Here is a 20378-nt window from a genome sequence, read left to right on the forward strand (position 1 = left end):
ACTTCTCTGTAATCACCTTCCAGGCGAGGACGAATCCTTTCTTTGACATCACTGATAGCATGAGGCTAGAATAAAGGACAGGTCTGACCAATTTAGTTTGTTATTACGACTCTTCTGTCTCTGTGGCCGATCGCTCTTCTTCAAATGAAACAAGCAAATTATTCCTCCGCGGGCCAATTATAAAGGACTTAAAAGGCTGCAGTGTGTCTACTGGTTGGACAGTAGGGCCACAGTGCCACCCATCGCCCTGTGTTTCACGAAATAAAGGAAAAAGCTGTGACGCACAAACACATGAATATGTAAAGACATGAACAGAACCACGTGTGCACATGTGCTTTCCCCCAGAGAGACGCACTTTTACAGATAGCAGCAATAGCGCCTACAGCAGTTAATTGGCTGAAAACTAATCCCAATATGTCGGCAACCCTTATGCAATAGAGAGAAAGCCTCCTGCTTATAGTCCAACACAAAGGATTAGGTAGGAGGACCGAGTCCCTTATAGAGCAACACATTTAGACATTTACATGAGGGAAGGTGAAACTAGAGGAGAGCGTGCTTCTGAGAAAAATACAAGTCATCACCTGAAGCCACAGCTACTGTGGCCCTGACAGCCAAAACAAAACAACGTTTCATAAAACTCAACAGCATTTCATAAAACAAGGCACACAATTTGGGCATTAGAAAGGCTCACTGTCTGTCAGTCTGAGACAAATGTAAGTACTTCTTCTTCTTTTGGACATTCGGCAGCCTCTCACAGGTTGGGATCATTGTCACATACAGTACATACCAACCTTTTGCGGTTTAAGTCTCACCTTAATGTCGTTGTGTTTTCTGTTTTGCTGTTGTGCTTTGTGAAATGTTGTGTTTTAACCATAGACTGTATATAAGAAATGTTGACCCTCAGGGCCACCAAACAGCAAATATCAAAAGGAGAATCATTTTCTCATACACCTCCAGCTTCAGTCTTTGAACTGATTGACCAATAAATGTTATTTTATGCTGTGTTCACACCAAACAGTAGATTACATACAAAGTCTATGCACAGATGCGATGAGACTGGAGTGACGCGAATTTGCTCGAATTCAAACTTTTTCAACTTTGGCAAAAATATTGCGTGATGCTGCGGCGCAATAGCCTATCAGCATTGAGATGTTTCTCCCGTCATCACTGACGTCCTGCCATTGTTGAATCAGGAAACAAATACTGTAGCCGTCTGTGTTCACCCAGAGCTCTACGATACCTCATATCAATAGAGACCGGACCAAACTATGTGTATAAATATGTGTGTGTAAACCATATGGTACAAACAATGGAAAAGACCCTGCCATATTTACGTCTATATGACGTTATGTTGAGTGTTGATGGAGCTGCTACAATGTTAGCATAGCCTAGCACAGATCGATCCGTGCTCCATTGAGAAAACAACTATTTTAAAAGTTATTTGCTTGTCGTCTTGCAGAGAGAACGAACAAAACATGAATTCAGACTTTTTACAAATCGGCATCATTACGTAGTTATTTCGGAGTCCCTTTTTGTCGGTTTATTGCAGTTAAATCACAGCCAAATCTGTTTATTTTGTGTTCATACAGCTGTAGTAAACAGCCGACTCGATAAAATCCACGGAGCTCCTCCAGATGATGTTATGAACCCAGACAAGACAGCGTTTAGTTCCTCGTGATATCTGGGACTTCCACAACAAGTACTAAGCAGAAATATAGGTTATTTTTACCATGGTTGATGGCGGCTTTGAGGGCAATATGCCACGCCCCCTCTCAGGTGCGTCCAGCGCGATTCAGGTGATTCACGCGAATGAACACAAATGGTCCCCGGCGAGCCCGGCGAGCCCGGCGGCGCGAATGACGCGATTAACGCGGCAAGTTCTTAAGTTTTGGACAACAATGGTGCTATAATATGGAGACCCAAAGTGTTGAATATTCAACAGATTATTCTTTGTCTGTCAGTCAAGACAAACAAGATGGAGCAAGAAATGTGATTGGCTGGTTGCTTTCTCAGACTTACCATCACAAATCGACTCTGACCTGTCCTGATTGACAATGACGTTGAGGACTTATTGGAGAAAAATGGTCGATTTATTTAATTGTATCTACAGCGACTGATAGAGGAGCAATAAGCCCACTCAGCTTTATCTACAGTGCTAATAATTGTTAATATCATTTTTGTTTGTTTCAGTGGGTATTCATAGGATTTGTTAACGATAGGGAAAAAAAACATGAGACTCATCAATGTGAGTACGTCAGTGGCGGGCTGTGCATTTTATACCTGGGCCTTCACTGCTGTCCTGCAGCTGAAACACAGCTACGGTTATCATTTGTTTCGTGTAAAAATGAAGCCAACACCTATAAATACACTAACTGCAGAGAATAGGCCGAGAGTTTGTCTCCTCTCTGACTGCTGTGAGAGTAGCCGCCTGTGAGTGCTTTCGCGCCTCACGGCAGCACCCGCTGCTCGTTCCAGACAGTAACTGTAGAACGGTATGTGCTTTCATGTCAGAGTCAAAACACCAGAAAAGTCTCCAATAACACCAGAAAAAGTCGCTAGATTTGTCGCTAGTAGCTTTTGACAAAAACAGCCGCCATGAGGGTTTGGAAAGTCGCCAGATTTAGCGAAAAAGTCACCAAGTTGGCAACACTGGCACCGGCTAAATATGTCCCCAGAGCAACATTGGACATAAGAATAGTTCCTATCGCATATAAAACCAAACAAAATACAAATAATACAAATTATAATAATACAAATAATATATAAACAAGCATATTAAAGCTACTGCAGATGTAAAAACAAAAGCAGTTAACTTACCAAAGCTGCTGTTCACTTAAAGACAAAGTCCATCCTCCTTTCTTTGATTACAAAGAGTTTAATCTCACAGTTGTTGAGTACATCCGTGCGTTTTAGTTCCAGTAAGAAGTCCTTCTCGATTCATGGATGTCAGTGAAGACAGTCGAGTCTCCCCAGTTGTATTTCTTGAATACGTTTTAATGCGTTGGAGGGCTGAAAATGTCCGCTCAGAGGCAGCAGATATTGGCATTGTCACCGCCCAACATGTCACGCTAGCCCACTGACCAATCACGTATGGCTAGGCCAGCTAGAAGGCTCTGGCACGTCAAATAATACGCCCAACATGTCAAACTAAAGATCTGATTGGTTGAAGACTATGAAAATCAACAATATCGTCCCCATTTACTTAAACTGCAAAGGGATTCACTTGTAAGTCTGCAGGCCTGGGGCCTTTCTTCTACCTAGAGACACAGAGGTGAAATCTGATTGGACAAAAGCTCTACTTAAAACATGCTGCACTGGAAGCAGAGCAACTGAGGAAGACAGTAGCTGTGCAATGAGAAAATAAGATAATGGGAAAAAAATTATAATACATGTAGTGTATTTATGAAAAATTATTAAATCATAAAATAGCTATAACTTTGTGATTCTGTTTAGGCCAGCAGAGAAGGCCTTGCTGGCCCCGACGGCCCACCACTGGAGTACGTTGTACAATTCACTGAAGCACTAGAGCAGTACTAGCACATTGGTCACGTAAGTTGTGGAAAGAGTATCATCACCACATATAGAATCTAATGCAGTCCATTTATACACTGTGTTTGGCACTGAGTGTTCTGTAAAACACACAGAGTATGCTTCAGGAATGGCATAACAGCTTTATGATACAATGTGTGTCCCACTGAATGAAAATAAGAAAGAAGATGGAGAGAGGGAGTCAGATACAGAAGACAGACAGAGACAGACCCGCATGATGAAACAACAAAGATTTGGGTATTTATGATAATCAAAATCCTTCTCAGGAGCATATTGTCTGTCTGAGATGGTGGACTGTACGCTCATGTGCACTTCACTGTTGTTTATATACAGTACTTTATAACCTAGTTTCTAGTTACTATGGTTACCCCATGCTCAGTGGATACATGAAAGAGAGAGAGAGAGATAATCGTTGTGAAATCACTCGAAATATTGTGATTTAGTTCAACTGAAATTAGATTTGGTTTGCTGTTATCCAGTTTAAAAGAAATAAACGTAGCAGTGGTGCTGAAAAGCTCAATTTCTAGCTAAATTGGGATAGTGGTGTTGTTCAGATGTTCATACTTCATAGCCAGAACAAAACACTGTGTTTAATGAGTCAGAAATCTTTGTCTGCTGGGGAAGGATGGTATTAGATCAAAGAAAAAGATGGCTATTGTTCGAGCACTGCATGATATGATGGTATTTACTCCTCTACATTGTTGCATGTGGATCTCTCTAAGCTATTGAGACTGTCGACATGGCTAATGTGATGTTTAAGGCCAAGCCAAGACATGCTAGCGGCTCTGTGAGGCTGTACATGAACAGACATGATCAGAATGACAATGCTCCACTCACCAGTTCTCCACTTATTCACAGGCATGTGTTGTATCAGCAATGTCGTACTATCTTTCTGATAATTCCTATTTATCTATTATTTCTTTAAGTATGTTGTACTGTGTCAGACGTAATCAATTGCGATTTTCATTGTACTTGTCAATATTACTATGTAAAATATGATTGTGGTACAAGACGAAAAATCATGGTTTTCACAGTAGCTTCAATCCTCTGCGGACAGTGAATGTCTCTACCACATTTCATGGCAATCCATCCAATAGTTATTGATTCATTTCAGCCTGGACCGAAGAGGTAGAAACTGGCCAAATTGGGTTATTATGGAATTATGTCATGAACTGGTTCAAGTGATGGTGGACAATTGTTTTATCAGAACTGACTGAGAAAATACAAGATATATTGTGAACTAGACCTGAATTACAGTAATTGTCAATTTGTTTATATAAACAGAAAAGCCTATATTGAAGATTACTTAAAGCGCCATTATTTAGCATTACGGGGGTTCTATTCACAGAAATGAAATATAATATTCATATTTGATCGGTTTTTAATTACCTGAAACTAAGATTTGTTGTGTTTAGTTCAGCTTAGCCCTTCATATCTGCAAAAGGAGTGGGTCCTCTTCACGGAGGCGTTATTTTTTCCCAAGACTAGTATTAGCTCTGTCCTACTGTGCTGTCATCGGATAGTACCACTGTGCTGTGTACTTTTCCTAGACCTAACCAAGTTGGTTAGGAGATTTCTGGTAAAGGTAGACTTCTCCCATGTGCGCTCATTTTCTCTAACCAGTGTTGAATGAAAGTAGAATTAGCAAGTTAGCTAGCAAATTAGCCAGCCACTAAATGAGTACATTTTAAACGTAATGCTTCATCCACACATTCTAGTCAAACGTAGGAAATCCCATTGCTTGCCAGATGAATGATAACTTTGCTCGGTCCATTTTTAGGAACCAATGTGGCATGAAAGCATACTGGAATTAGTACTCGGCAGCTCACAACACCGCCATCTTGGAAAGGAATGAGTGACTTATACAACCGATAGCTGAGGTTCAATCATTTATTCTGGATTGATTAAGTGTGAGCTACATTGTTTATGTGTGAGCTAATAGTACGTTAGGTGAGAAAGTCCAGCTGCAGAGAAGGATTTCCCCATGTGTTCTTTTGTGTTACGATCTGAATTTGTGATAGAGTTTACTGCCCTGATTCCAAAAAGCATTATTGATTGTTGGCATCAATCCGTAGTGCAGCTGCAACAGTGTAAAAAGAATCCTGGGACTTCTAGATTTTATACACATGCAAAGAAGATTGTTATTAGGTTACAGCAGGTCTGTAACCTAATGTCCATGAATAACCCTTATTTTAATATTCCCAATGTATTTCCATGGAAACAGAGCTCATATCTACTAGAAAAATAAAACAGTAATTACATAAAGTGATTAGTCATTATAGTATGGTATAGTATAGTAAAGTATAGCAAAGTACAGTGTAGTATGTATGGTATGGTATGTTAAAGTATAGTATATTACAGTATAGTAGTATATATAGTATAGCCTGGTATGTATGATATAGAATAGCATAGTATAGTATAATATAGTACAGTGTAATATAGCAAGGTGTAGTATGGTATCGTAACATTTAAAATAGTATAGCATAGTATAGTTTACTACAGTGCTGTACAAGATAGTATAGTATAGTACGGTATAGTATGGCATGGTATGTATGGTATAGTATAGTATAGTATAGTATAGTTATATAGTTTAGTATAGTATAGTACGGTATAGTATGGTGTATGGTATGGTATAATATATTATAGTATAGTGTAGTATAGTACAGTACAGTATAGTATAGTATAGTATAGTTATATAGTTTAGTGTAGTATAGTACGGTATAGTATGGTGTATGGTATGGTATAATATATTATAGTATAGTGTAGTATAGTACAGTACAGTATAGTATAGTATAGTATAGTATAGTATAGTAAAGTATAGTATGGTATTGTGTGGTATGCATATGGCATGGTATGTGTCAAGGTTTTGGGTTTCATTGTTTGTTTTTTTGTTTTGTCTTTCCCTGCCTCTTATGTCCTGTGTTCACTTCACTTCCTGTCCTTGTCTATTTCTCGCCTTTGTGATTGTCTGCCCCGCCTTTGATTGAACCCTGCTGTGTCTTATCACTTGCACCTTCCCAGTATTTAAACCCTGTGTGTCCCCTGTCTCACTGTTGGTTCGTATGTTGTGATACCTGCTCTACTTTGCTCCCTGGTTTTTTCGACAATGACTCCTCTGATGTCCCTGATTTAATCCCTGCTCTTCTCTGCCATGTTTCCTGTTTAGTGGTTTTGTTTTCCTGGACTTTTTTTGTTACACATGTTTTGACTCCCCTGCTCTAACGGTTTTGTGTTGAACATTTTCTTTATAATTAAAGCCGTCTGTTTCAATGTGTCTCCCTGCATTTGGGTCCGTCCCCTATTACTGTTTTGGCCTTAAAGCTATGTATAGTCTAGTTTATTATAGTATATTATAGTATACTATGGTATGGTATGGTATGGTATAGTAATAGTAAAATAAGGTAGTATAAATTAGTACAGTATAGTAAATTATAGTATTAGTTATCACTACATTTCACCAACATGAAATCCCGAATTACTGAAAACACAACAGAATTATCATTGCTGTTAAACCCTGAGATACCAGAGAAAATCAAAGCTATTCCCACTTTGTCTCAGTGTCCTGCATGCTTAGGGTTTATTCAACATTCTTTGATTGTTTTAACAGCCACTCCAGACACATGGCAGTTACTAAGCGAGACTCCAATCAACACTAATCTCAAAATAACTGCCAGTGAAATACCAATATGTTGCCGTGTGCTATGGATTTGGCCTAATCTATAAAATCCTGTTAACAGGGAGGGAGTCATGTACAAGGTTAACGTTTAAGTACATTATTTACTGCACTGTTGTTTTATTTTATCAAGTATTTGTTGTACTTATCAATTGCTTCCTCCTCTTCAATGACTATAATGACTCTTGACTTGCACTGATTTAACTCTGATAAATTGATTTTTTCTATTACCCTTGATGCTCTCAATTGTTCAGGAAAAATATCACCTTTCTGTTAACACTGTTGTCTTGTGTTGTCTAGTTTATCATGAATGTGCTTGTCATATAAAAAAAACTACCCCATTACCTTTCCCCTTTTTTACCATTATCGTGTTGATTTAGTGTTATAATTTATGTATGAACAAAGGATTGGCAAATCTATCATTTGATTTTATCTTACAAAGAAACTTTTCAATACTTTCATGGTCGAGAAAGATTAGACTGCTTCCGCATACAGTTTAAAACATCTGTATGAATGTATGTTAAAAAGGATTGCCCTGCACTCTTGTCTTGTAGCTATGACCAAGAACACTCACAGGTCAGTCAAAGCGGATGAGCTGCTAGGTGGTTGTCGGTTATAGAACACTGAAAATGACTTCCATTGATCAACCTTAGGAAGTACAGTAGACCTATCTAGACCTAATGTTGATTTAACAATAGCCTACCCTCATAACCTTACTGCTGTCAATACTGTATTTAAATGAGTTTAATAATAACATTCACCATTGGCTATAACTTAATCTTATGGAACTGTACCTTCTTTTGAGGGAATGCCCTTTTCTTTGATAATCTGTTCTTGTTTCAAATTAATGCTGGTTTACAGCACTTTTGTCATTCTAAGTACAAGTACTGTGATGCACAGGTCTTTTATTACCACTCACTTTAAAAGACTGTGTGTGATATTAATGAAATGCTAATAATTGATACAATTAACACTTTTATTTGAAGTACTTATAGTAAAATAAATACTTAATTTCCAAAAAAGAGACCATTACATAATCTAACGCTTAAGTACTTAACAGTCATCACTCATATAATAATGTTAAATAAGCTGCAGGTTTACGTCAAGACCACTTAAAGTGTGACCTAGAAAGGCTGCTGCTCTGTCCATAGTTCTGAAATGGCCAATGACGTCTCATCGTGTTGTTAAATTCTCTTTTACAGAAATAGCTCTTTTGTTGTCCCTGTGATCCTGAATAATGTATCTCAAACCGCCGTTCCGTCGTGACATTTGCTCACATCGTCCCCGGTTAAGCATGTGGGCAGGAGCATGAATCCCTCATCAGAGCCCGCAAAGGTCAAGTCATATTGATCTCACTATGCAAACTCGCTCCATATTGTTGGAATCAAACCTCCAAAGTTGGGTTCAGGTCGAACATTTTCAGGCCAGAACTCACTGTCCGATTCGGCTCTTATTATGCATTTTAAGAGCTGAAATGGGCAAATCGCCACAGGAATTTAGCAGATCCAACAAAATATACTTGGCATAAAGTGATAAATTGACAGAGGCTGTTCATCCATATGTTGGTGGTCATTTCGTTGTGCGTAAAACGCGCGCTCGTGGGTGGGGACTTGTTTGGAGAGGCAGGGCCACAGAGCACAGGACGACTCTCTGCAGCCACAGGTTGCCGCGCGGCTCTCTCCTCCTCTCTGAGCATCATAGCAACCAGACCCAAGCTGGTGGAGATAAACTGAGGAGTCGTTAGACTCGGACTTGGACTGCACATAGAATCTCGTGAGCAAAATGTTAAATCTACAGCCTTTGGAAAATACGATCATATCCTGCCTGAACAATTTAATTGTATTGCACAGGACTTTTCTGTCGTAGAATATCTTGTCAACGTTTCTTGACAAGACTCTGCGTTGTTTTCGAGACCACCATGCCACAGGTCCCTCGCAGCAGCTGCATCGCCGTAACAACAGCAACATAATGGCATGTAGGAGTGGTTGCTGCTGCGGCTCCGGTCCAATAAACGAAGATAACGCAAGGTTCCTGCTGCTGGCTTTGTTCATCATCTTCTATCTCCTTTGTGGAGCCGCAGTCTTCTCCGCGCTGGAGCAGCCAAAGGAGCGGGAGGCGAAGGAGCGCTGGACGCAGAGGTTCGAGCATTTCAGTCAGAGGTACAACCTGAGTAAGACAGACCTGAATAACTTCCTCAGGAACTACGAGGAGGCAAACGTAGCGGGTATCCGTGTGGACACAGTCAGACCTCGATGGGACTTCACCGGCGCTTTTTACTTCGTGGGAACTGTAGTGTCAACCATTGGTGAGATGGCGTTTAAAAAGAGTGTCAAACGCAGTGTTCTCCGTCAGCTCTATCATCTTTTTATCATCAACATTTTAAAATCCACCATTGAATATGTCTTTTAGAACATCATCACGTATGAACTATGTGCTTGTGAGCGTTGGCATGTTATTAAATTAAATAAGTTGTAGCCATTTTCTACATTTGTAAAAGTAACTCATGAGTCACTTTTACAAATGTTGCATTGTACAGTTTTCCTACTTTTGCAAACACTCACTATTACTCACTTCCCATGACCCAAAATGATAGCAAATGACGGCAAACTAACCCCCTCACTGTAATTTGTGTCTGTAGGATGTACGAAGCCAGGTTATGTGATGGTTGACTTGTCACAGCAGCATTAATGGTGGCTCTGGTCCATTTAGTTGTACTGGTCAGCTATGCAGTGTGTCAACACACACACACACTAGCCATGGAACTAGCTCACCTGAATGAACTGAAACATAACTAGAGACCATCTTCAGACCAGCCGCGATGCCAAATCGGGCCAGGACATAAAGTGTGTGTGCGTGTGCGTGTTCCTACCACCATACTTCACCGCCCTTGCTTGAACCACACCCATCTTTGAACTCTGCCTTCATTTTGATCTCAACTATACACCTGTAGTTTGACGCTATCGTAGTGACAAAATCTGTCCACAGACAGGCAGACATATTAACACCTGGCAAAGTACTCAACACCTCCTCAGAGGTAGTTCCTGCTACAGTGGGTGTCTCCACATTTTGCCACTCAGACCCACAAGGGGAAAACAATACCAGTGGTGCTATCGCAGCGTTTTTTTTATTCAAGTAAGACCTCCACTTTCCACGTATCTGTTAAGAGATCCACTTCAAGTCATCTATAAAGTAACATTAGCTGTGCAACATCTCTTAGTCATGAATTAGAACATGCGATTTGAGTCAGTGTGTTCCACCAAACTAGACTGATAAAAAAAAGAAACTTAATGTCTGCATCAGAATAAGATTTATCCTTGACAGCCAGTTCCTGACGGGTAGTGCTGTTTCAACATCTGTGATTGGTGTGAGTTGATTAATGATGATTGAGAGTTTGACAGGCCTTCTGACTAGATGGGACTAAGAGTTATGGTGATGAAGGACCAGACCGTATCAAGTTCTTCACTTCACACACTGATTGATAAAAAAGAGGTGATCGCAACAGTGATCCCATTATTCTTCCATGATTCCTAAAGCCACCGACAATTTTCAAAATGAAAATACATATTTTCAAATCAAACACATTGTTTTCCTCTGCACTTCTGCAACTTTATCACATATTTCCTCAAGTAGCATTCATGTAGTACTACATCTCTGGTCCATTAAGTAATTGACCTGCTGATCTATAACCGTAACAAGATTGCATCTTATCTCAGATCTTATACATGACAGTGGCATCGTCATAAAATCACGTGATGTCATCATTGATGCAACCTCCTGTAGAGATACTGTATGCTGTACCCCACTTTCTCTTCTGCTGAAGTTTACAATCACAGAGATTTTCTATTATTTAATTAATGTCAACTCTCATTAATCTAAGCAATAACTCTTAATGATTTTCATCTTTTCACTCTCATCTCTCAGTTTTACCAACACATCAATATTTGCTATCCTCAAGGAGAGAACTGTATGCATCAGTGTGTGGCATCTTTTATGTATGGTGGTCAGAGCATATGCACATAGAGTGTTAGTCCTCATGTTTAGAGCACCACTGATGTAGATGCATCAGTGAATAGCAACAACGGTTTGAATTGCAATCATACAACTTTATTTGGCTAAATGACCTAATTAAAATATAGGGTAGCACTGTGCATTAATTGGTTTACTTTCTAATTGAAGTCAATAGTTTGAAATGTTGGTTAATGCGCTCATTCTGAGATGAGAAGATAAGAGGGTCTTTACCACTCTCATGCATCTGTTAAACCTGCACTTTGTAGAGTTGCAAAGTGGGAGGAGATATCTCGGACGGTGCCACGCCATTGTTCCACAGCCCAATACTCCAAAAAATGTCACATTGGACCGAAAGCCCATTTGTTCAACAGCCCGTTATCCTGAAAACAAACACCCATTGTTCTGAAGGCCCATGGCACAAAAAACACACACTTTCCCTTGAAAAAACATGTGAATGATGCCATCAGTTGCTTGTTGTGGCTTGATATTTAACAGACAGATATACTTCCAGCATACTTCCTAAAAAGACAAACTATTGACTTAATGTTTCCTTGAGTGACAAATTTGAATGTGGAGGCAATCAAATCCTCAGAGTATGTTTTTCATGCCACGAGATGCAGTAACATGTATCTCGTTTTCTAGTGAAAAGAGCTCTAATGTTTTAAGAGTTCACAGCTGCCGCTGCACACCACGGCGCACTGTGCATGTGACCGTGTAACACCCTTACAAATAACAGTATGTGTTCAAATCAAATTTTCAACAATGCTATGAACAGACTGAGAGACAGATAGTGCTTCATTGAGCTTTCATTGTTAAATGAGGGATGAAAAGGAGACAAGGATCACTGAGACTGGTTCAGTCGATGGAAAGACCTCTCAGTTTGACTCCCATTCTGTTCATCTGTCTTTTCACAAGAGACAATGTTGAAATCACACTCTAGCAGCATCTCAGAGTGAAAATAGCTTAATGGGTTCTTTTTACCTATAAGAATACGAGAAAATGATCAAATTGAGATGTGAATGGGCCCCAGTGGGTCTTTTAAACTGCAAATGACTGGAGGGACTACAGTGAAATGTGAGACTAACCCACACTTTGGGACTAATTGCTATGATGTGCTTGGACTGAAGACATCTCAGCTCTTTAAGTGAGTTACAAAGAGACGGAGAGAGAAGAAGATAGTGTCATTAATGGCAACCCAGGCGGTCAAAGTAGTTGTGTGACAGAGAGGATGTGAGTTTGGTTTAAAAATGAGATCAAAGCAGCTGGAAGGAATGGACACAATCATCTTCTCTACAAATGACCCATTCATTTACTCATTTGTAAGTGTGTGTGAGTTTAAATAAAATAGGGGCACTAAATGTGTTTTTCAAGAGATGGTAGTTTTTTTGTAAAATGATTAGTTCATTCTTTATTCAGAGACACTTGCACCGGTGAAGGTTAAGTACTTCAATTACTCTCAGTGTTCATTCATTTTATCTGCATGTAGATTTCCACCGAGTGCATAATATTTTTGTGTGTATCTCAGGGTTTGGGATGACCACTCCTGCCACCATTGGAGGAAAAGTCTTCCTGATGTTCTACGGCCTACTCGGCTGTGCAGCCACCATCCTCTTCTTCAACCTCTTCCTGGAGCGCGTCATCACCGTCATCGCCGTGGTCCTCAAATCCTGTCACGAACGACGCCATAACAAAGCTATGCGGCCTCCAAATGGCCAGCGGGTCTCTGGGGGACACAGAGCAGGCGGAGCTGGGGGAACTGGAGGAGGAAAAAAACAGGATCTGGCTGGCTGGAAGCCTTCGGTCTACTGCGTCATGCTCATTCTTGGAGCGGCAGCCATCTTGGTGTCCTGCTGTGCCTCGCTCATGTATTCAGCAGCAGAGGGCTGGGGCTACCTGGACTCGCTCTACTTCTGCTTTGTGGCCTTCAGCACCATCGGTTTTGGAGACATGGTGAGCAGCCAGCGGGTCGTCTACGAGGGCCACGCCACGGCCGCATATCGGCTGGGCAACTTCTTCTTCATCCTGACCGGCGTCTGCTGCATCTACTCCCTCTTCAACGTCATCTCCATTGTCATCAAGCAGGTCCTCAACTGGCTGCTGAGGAGGCTGGAGGCCCCTTGCCGCTGCTGTTTGCCCAGTAGGGGTGACCACCCCCACCGGCGACCCCGGCGGAACGTGGTGGCCCCGGGTCACCTACGGGCCCGCAGGGACCCCTCCATCGAGACAGACGCCATCAACGAAAGTGAGACTGACACCGGGCGCAGGATGTCTGGGGAGATGATCTCCATGAGGGATTTCCTGGCAGCCAACAAGGTGAGCGCTTCAGGGCTGGAGCAGGTTATGGCTGACAGCAGTGTGACATTCAACCTGTCTAATATAATCACATGTGTTACTACATGCAAGACATTCGGTTATCTCCCAGAGTAATTAGAGTGATTAAAGTGCTCACAAGAGTAGCAGAAAGGACATTCAGTCAATAACTGTTTCCCTGGAGTCATTAACTGCTTATTCACCCTGCTCTCAGTCATCTCCCTCATCATAAGCTGCATCGAATGTTTAATGCTCTATCGCAGCTTTCCTGCATGGCTGTCAATGCAGGATGTAACATATCACGTTACATATCACGGCATGTCCGTACTTATTATTTAATTATTGAAACCAATGATGATCTTAGTTACTGTCTAAATAGAATGAAAATATGTATGATCAATAGCTCAACCAAGATTACATATTGTGATTGATTTGTCGATAAGGACTTCCAGTCAGCAGAAATGTATTTTTTTTGCTGCTGTTGTCTAGGCTACATTTGTATTATGTGTAAAATATATCTGAATACCAATGACCTTACTCCACTGATATCGCCCCTTCAACAGCCCTCAAAACCACTCAGAGGTGTCAATTGTCCAAACATTTACATAACTGCTAGCCCACTTTTCAGACCAGACGAATGAGCAGTGTGAGCTGTTGAATGTCAAAACAGTGCTCATTCACCGCAGGATCATTCTGAACTGGAAAAACTAAATCTCAATCTCAGAGTAATTAGAAGACTAAATGGTGTACTGCTGGAAGGATGTGAATTAACTGATAATGGTAAAACCATTAAAACAAAAGTCATCATTAAAATGTGAAAACATGGTATAGACTACTAACACAGTATACAATATCTTACATACCTTAAAGATGGTAATTACAGAATACAGATATTTTTAGTAACTCCACACGACTTCCAACATGGTGATGGCTGAGCTAGCGGCTAGCAGCTAACTGCGAACACTGCAAAGAATGGCAACAGTGCTAACCGTGTTTACCTGAGGGGGAACTGGAGGGTGGGTGCTACACTTCCGCAACGATGCTGTCAGTCGGGACGGCGTTATCAGCTTTCCCCGCCGTACATGTACTACCATGCACTAAAAAAGCCAACAAGACTGGCCTGGCTAGATCAACAAGGCAAGGAGAAGCTCTGATAACACCACACACACACAGAGAGTGACTTCATTCTCTGCTCAGTCTCCTCTATATCTTGACACAACAAATAATTCTGTGATGCTATATTAATGCTCTGAATCCCGTAAATATAAACTTTAAACAAGACTGTGTTATTATAACACTGACATACCACCTGATTATTAGAAACCATGAGCAGCTTATTTATTAAACATGGCAACTCTGGTACAAATATGTTTATTTCCAATATTTCTAAAGGACTATTCAGTAACAAAATGTCCATCACTTTAGGTACAGGTTAAACTTGTAGGACAGGGAGAAAAAAGGAAGAAACCATAGGAAGAGCAACAGAGGGGATCCCTCTATCACGATGGACAGAAGTGTGATAGATGTCATGTGTACAGAATGAACAACATAACAGAGTTACAACACATTCAATTCATATGACAGAAATTATTCATATAATGAGAGTAGTAAGTATAATAATGATGGAAACATTACGACTACTGGTAATAACAGCAGCAGTGGATATAGTAGAATAACAATGATAACAAAAGCAGTAATGGTATAGGTAATAAAAATAGTAATGTGACTACTAATAATAATGATAGTAACAGTAGGTGTCAGACCACGGCAGGAGGCAACACCAGCGTCCAGATATAACCATGATCCATGGAAACCTGTGAGGAGAGAAAGCACAAAGAAGCAAAGTTAGTAATGAGCGTTAATGGAACATGAATTCATACAGAAGGAGAGCGAGAAGAGGAGAGAGGAGCTCAGTGTATCCACGGAAGTCCTCCAGCAGTCTAGGCCTACTGCAGCATATCTAGGGCTGGTCCAAGGCAAACCTGAGCCTTACTATAACTATAAGCGTTAGGGCTGGCATCACATGATGGACCTGGAAATAGTAATTCCACAGTTTGACGACGGTGTAAAGTTTGCTTCAAAGCCCGGGCGCTCTTCCTGTGGGATTGGGTTCCAACCTGGAATGCAAACATGCACAGCGTTGCAAATCGCATACTTTTTTTTAACTTTTAGTAAAACTGCAATTGCCCTTACGAAGTGCATAATGTTGCTGGTAGTATGCATTCAATTGAGACATACTACTTTGTCATAATATGGCACATTGAGCTTTGACCATCTAGCTCATATATCCACTGGATGGATTGAGGGTCAGAATAGCCAGAAAAGCATGCAGGCTTTTACACTGCAAAATGTGACCGGATGCAGTAGGACATCCTGGTATTTATGGCATACTGCATTTGACATAATATGTATTTCTCTGCCATACTTAATGGGTATCGGGTATTGGAACACACAGTTTATTAGTCCTTTCAACCTTGACATAGGTAGCGTATACCAGATCCACTTCCTCAGTTCTTACCTTTCACAATAAAAGCCCTGGAAACATATCCTGTTTACCAAAGTGAACTCAGATTCACTCAGAGCACTTAGTTAAACGAAAACTCAATAAATTAGCTTACAGAAGTTTAGGATAAACAACAGTTTATATAAGACAGACTGCCAGATGCTTCTCTGGAGCCAATATAATCCTGTGGGTTGGTCTTCTGCGCAAATCTATTCAAATCAATTTTTGAAAAAATGCTTCTGTCGCAAACTCACATATCAAATATCAAATATTCATCGGCAAGTATTTCGCATTTTTGTGCCATTTTATTTGTCTCGCCCGTGGAGTGTAAAGGCCTTAAGGCTCATTGTTTTAGTTAAAACTGAATTATGAGTCTACAGCAATGCCAGCAGTATTGCACAGCTGTGCTTTGAGCTAAATGCTAAATTCAGCATGCTAATGGCAGTAATAAACCAAAGTATTGGTCAAATTTAGATTTTGACCTCATGATGGTTTCAGATCAGTTATTAAAATTCATCCTGAGGGTTTTTAACACGTCATGGCATTCCATCCAATGTTTGTTCAGACATTTCACTAAAAATGTAAAGTGTTAATCTCAAAGTAGTGCCAGAGTAAGTCACGGGATCACCAAAGTAAGGCTACAAAGTAATTGGCTTTGTATGTCTGTACATAATCAATCTAACGACATCGACATGCTGCGTAGTAATTTAATATTGACTAAACACATGTAAAACAGCACAGCTATATACATTCTCTACATATTGCTTTGTAGAGTGAAAAATTAAACAGAAAGGTTGGAGTGTGGGAGAGTGAATATCTGGTTTCTGTCAGTCACACTTATTAAGTACTTGTCATCTTTGCTCACATAAATCGACACACCAAAGGAGACCAAAAACACACCATCTGGTAGCCTCATATCACACCTGTGAAATCAGATGTGCCTGCCGCAAACACATTGTATTCATCATTGTTTCGCGAGGCTTCACAGGTTGCACACTTGACAGACAGAGAGAGACAGCAAATATTTTCTCCTCTGCTGATTTCTTTATCTCTTTCTCCTCCTGCAGGTGAATCTGGCCATTATGCAGAAGCAGCTTTCGGAGATGGCCATCGGGCACCCGCGCCAGTCCAGCTCCAGTTCACGCCAGAACGGGTTCTCAGGAGGGGTGGGCGCCCTTGGCATCATGAACAACCGGCTGGCAGAGACTAGCGTTGACAGATAGGGAAACAGCCTGAATCCTTTACAAAAGGATGACATGTAGGGATAAATTGACACTTCCTGGAAAACAGAAGACTTGGGTGGTGTACAAGATTGGATTTACGACTAATTCATCTTTTCCATCGACAAGCAAGCTGGCCTCCAGCAGCAACCAACTTCCCTGTCAAGAACATGGCTACATTAATGATGCATGATAGTTTGCTGGAGTCTCACATCTGGACCAGGCTCAGTGTGCCGGAATGTTCTCCCGTGAGGAAGTCAGTTTCCATGGTAATAAAAAAAAAAGCCTGCCTAGAGCCCTTGTATCGAAGCCTTAAAAACATGATGCAGTATATGCTACTTCACAGCTCAACTTCCACTCATCCATCGTACTTCACAATACTCACAGGTATACCCACCAAAACCGTGTCTGATATAAAAATAGCTTTATTCAAATGGCTGTTTGGTTTCATGTCTAGTTATTACATAAAGCTGGTTGGATGTTTACATTTAATGCAGAATGCCTAATTTTACAATTATCAAATTTCAAATGGCAAAATATAAATACGTATATCAATGGCAATCTCATTCACATCATCCGTGACTCAGACACACATGATTCACATCCATATTATTTGCCATTCAATAGCCTCCCTCTTGGCATTGATTTAATTCATTATCAGGACAAACAGAAGACAAAACCCTTCAAAGAACCTCATTATGAAACAAACAGACCTATCTCTGGCTGTATTGGTGGTGTTCAGGGTCTGAGATGACACCTGTTAACTTTGGCATTTGCTGAACATTATGCTAACATTGTTGTTCAGGCCTTTGGGCGGTTGGTGTTGATAAATGCAGTGATACAAATCGCTTCGGGGATTATTATTTGATTTTAGCTCAGCGGCGTTAGGTTTATTTTACCTGTAGTCTGGATTCACCGCAGGTGCAGTACACATAAGGACAAAAGACAGACATTGTTCATAACATGCTGGTGGACGGACTGACTTTGGTGGAACCTGCAAGCAGCCAAGCAGGAGGAGCACTCATGGACACTACATTATGCTTGATTTAGTGAGATTGTATTGACATCTTCATTCTCTCTGTAAATGTGTCTGAGAGGAAACTACAGGGTGGGAATCCTGCAGGCTTCACCTCTGATGTCACCAGCTAAACTTTGGTAGATCCGACTTCAGTGGATCTGATTTCCACAGAACAAGAGCAGAGAGACAACCTAGTAAACCTGCAAAGAAAGAATGTGCTATAACATTTTCGTCATGGATTTTATTTTCAGGATGACTTCCAATTGTTGTGAGAATACTATATCTGAGAGACATCTGTTGCGAAATACTTTTCAGTTCACAGCACAAACTGAGAAGAAGAAAGTGCGATTCAGACCACACACGGCATTAATGAAGCATATGCAGAGTGAAGAATATATTTGTATAAAAAGAAAGAAACACAATCTAAGGAAGTTTACATTTGAGCCATGCATGCAGCTTTAGCCTCAGTCTTTTCGCACAATATCATGTAGGCCAGTCTTGCTTTTTTTATCGTCTGCTGTAAACAAAGTAAGCCAGAGAAAGCCTTTTCAAACATTACTCATTGAGCTTACATTTAGCCCAGTTAGCTAGCTAGCCAGACAAATCCTAAAATACTGAACTCCAATATCCAATAGAGACAATCTCCCCTTCAGACAGAATCATAATCTGACACATTAACTGCAAAGATGTTGCTTTGCCATTGCCATGCACATGCACGCTGCCCACACACAAATACACACACAATCACACACACAAGATAGCCAAATAGAGAGAATATGTCCGAGAAGCTGTCGCTACACAGATAATAATAGCTTTGATCAAATGCCTGTTTGTTACTGTCTGTTTTTGTACATGTGTACATGTGTGCATGTGTGTGTGGGACAGGACGGACTCGGACAGATGCAGACATACAAAGACTCTTTGTTGAAGCTCTTTTCTGAGTCACCGCAACTCCCAAAGAATTACTGCTGTCCTGCCCACTGTGTTGGAGACAATTTGAAACACACTCTAATGGAATAGTCATGTGAGATTTGACAGTGTGGTTTTATTCTGCTGCGCTGCAGAGGGGGTCTCAGTTTTACACTGCCATTCATGGCTCAGCGGTAATACACTTCATAGGTTTTATTACTATGTTCACAAAAGGTGTGAAAACACTGTACCTGAGTAAAGATGCATGTGTGACCACACTGTTAGCAATTCTGAGAATAAATGAAAGTGGACATATTTTCCTTATTATGACTATATGTTACATATAAATTGTAAGATGCAATGTTATATCTGTTAAGCCCAGTTCAGCTTAGTGGCTGTCAAGCAATGGCTTTGCACACATACAGACATGTCTGAGGCGTTAGCTGTAGCACATAAATAGTGACAGCCCTGCACAATTAGCTAATTATCATAATGACTCAATTAGAATGGGTGGAATGCACTGTCAATGTTGTGTGTATAATTATTGATCATGTGCATGAGTGTGACTGGGGAGGGTAAATAGCACGCAAACCAATTAAATAATGTCTGAGAAAACCAAGGCTGTGAGATTCAGGTGGCACATGGTCCTTATCCAAAATATGCACAGTGAACACTGCATTTGTTCCGTAAAAAAAAAGACAATAATATTTCTGCAGCTTTAGTCCATCCTCTTGTTGAGCACCCATGTTTGAGACATTGTGCAATACTGAGGATGCTGTCATGAAAGGTCTACATTAAACTCTACCCTGTTTGGTTAAGTTTGAGTATTTCAGTGTTAACATGTTCTAGATGGCATTAACCTTTCTGGTTCATTTGCTTAACTTCATGGCATACAATAAATGCCATGAAGTCTTAATAAAATACAGGAATCAACTGATAGTGTGCTTTTTACCTGCTCATGGTTCACCAATACTCAGCCACAATGTGCAATAATTGAAATTTCAATGTTCATTAAAATGAGTTTAATAAAGTTGAAAGAAAAACAACCACACAATGTGTTATTCTAATGAATGTAGACTGCTGTGGAAGCTGCACTGAAAATCGTTGACTTGAAAATGTGATGTCATCAAACTATATATATATATATACATGCACACAATATTGTTTATAATGGTAATCAAACCTGAA

At 40.4% G+C, this 20378-nt stretch overlaps 1 protein-coding gene across 1 annotated transcript; it reads left to right on the plus strand.

The window, feature by feature from the left end:
* Window positions 1-9190: 9190 nt before the first annotated feature.
* On the plus strand, window positions 9191-17266 carry kcnk13b (potassium channel, subfamily K, member 13b; the record flags this gene model as incomplete). The annotated part of the gene is made up of 3 exons (XM_079180339.1): window positions 9191-9527; window positions 12756-13543; window positions 17111-17266. 3 exons carry the CDS (start codon window positions 9191-9193, stop codon window positions 17264-17266), a joined length of 1281 nt encoding a protein of 426 aa, XP_079036465.1.
* Between the last annotated feature and the right edge of the window lie 3112 nt (window positions 17267-20378).

This window comes from Pholis gunnellus (assembly GCF_910591455.1).
Source record: "Pholis gunnellus genome assembly, chromosome: 19".
Taxonomy (NCBI): domain Eukaryota; kingdom Metazoa; phylum Chordata; class Actinopteri; order Perciformes; family Pholidae; genus Pholis; species Pholis gunnellus.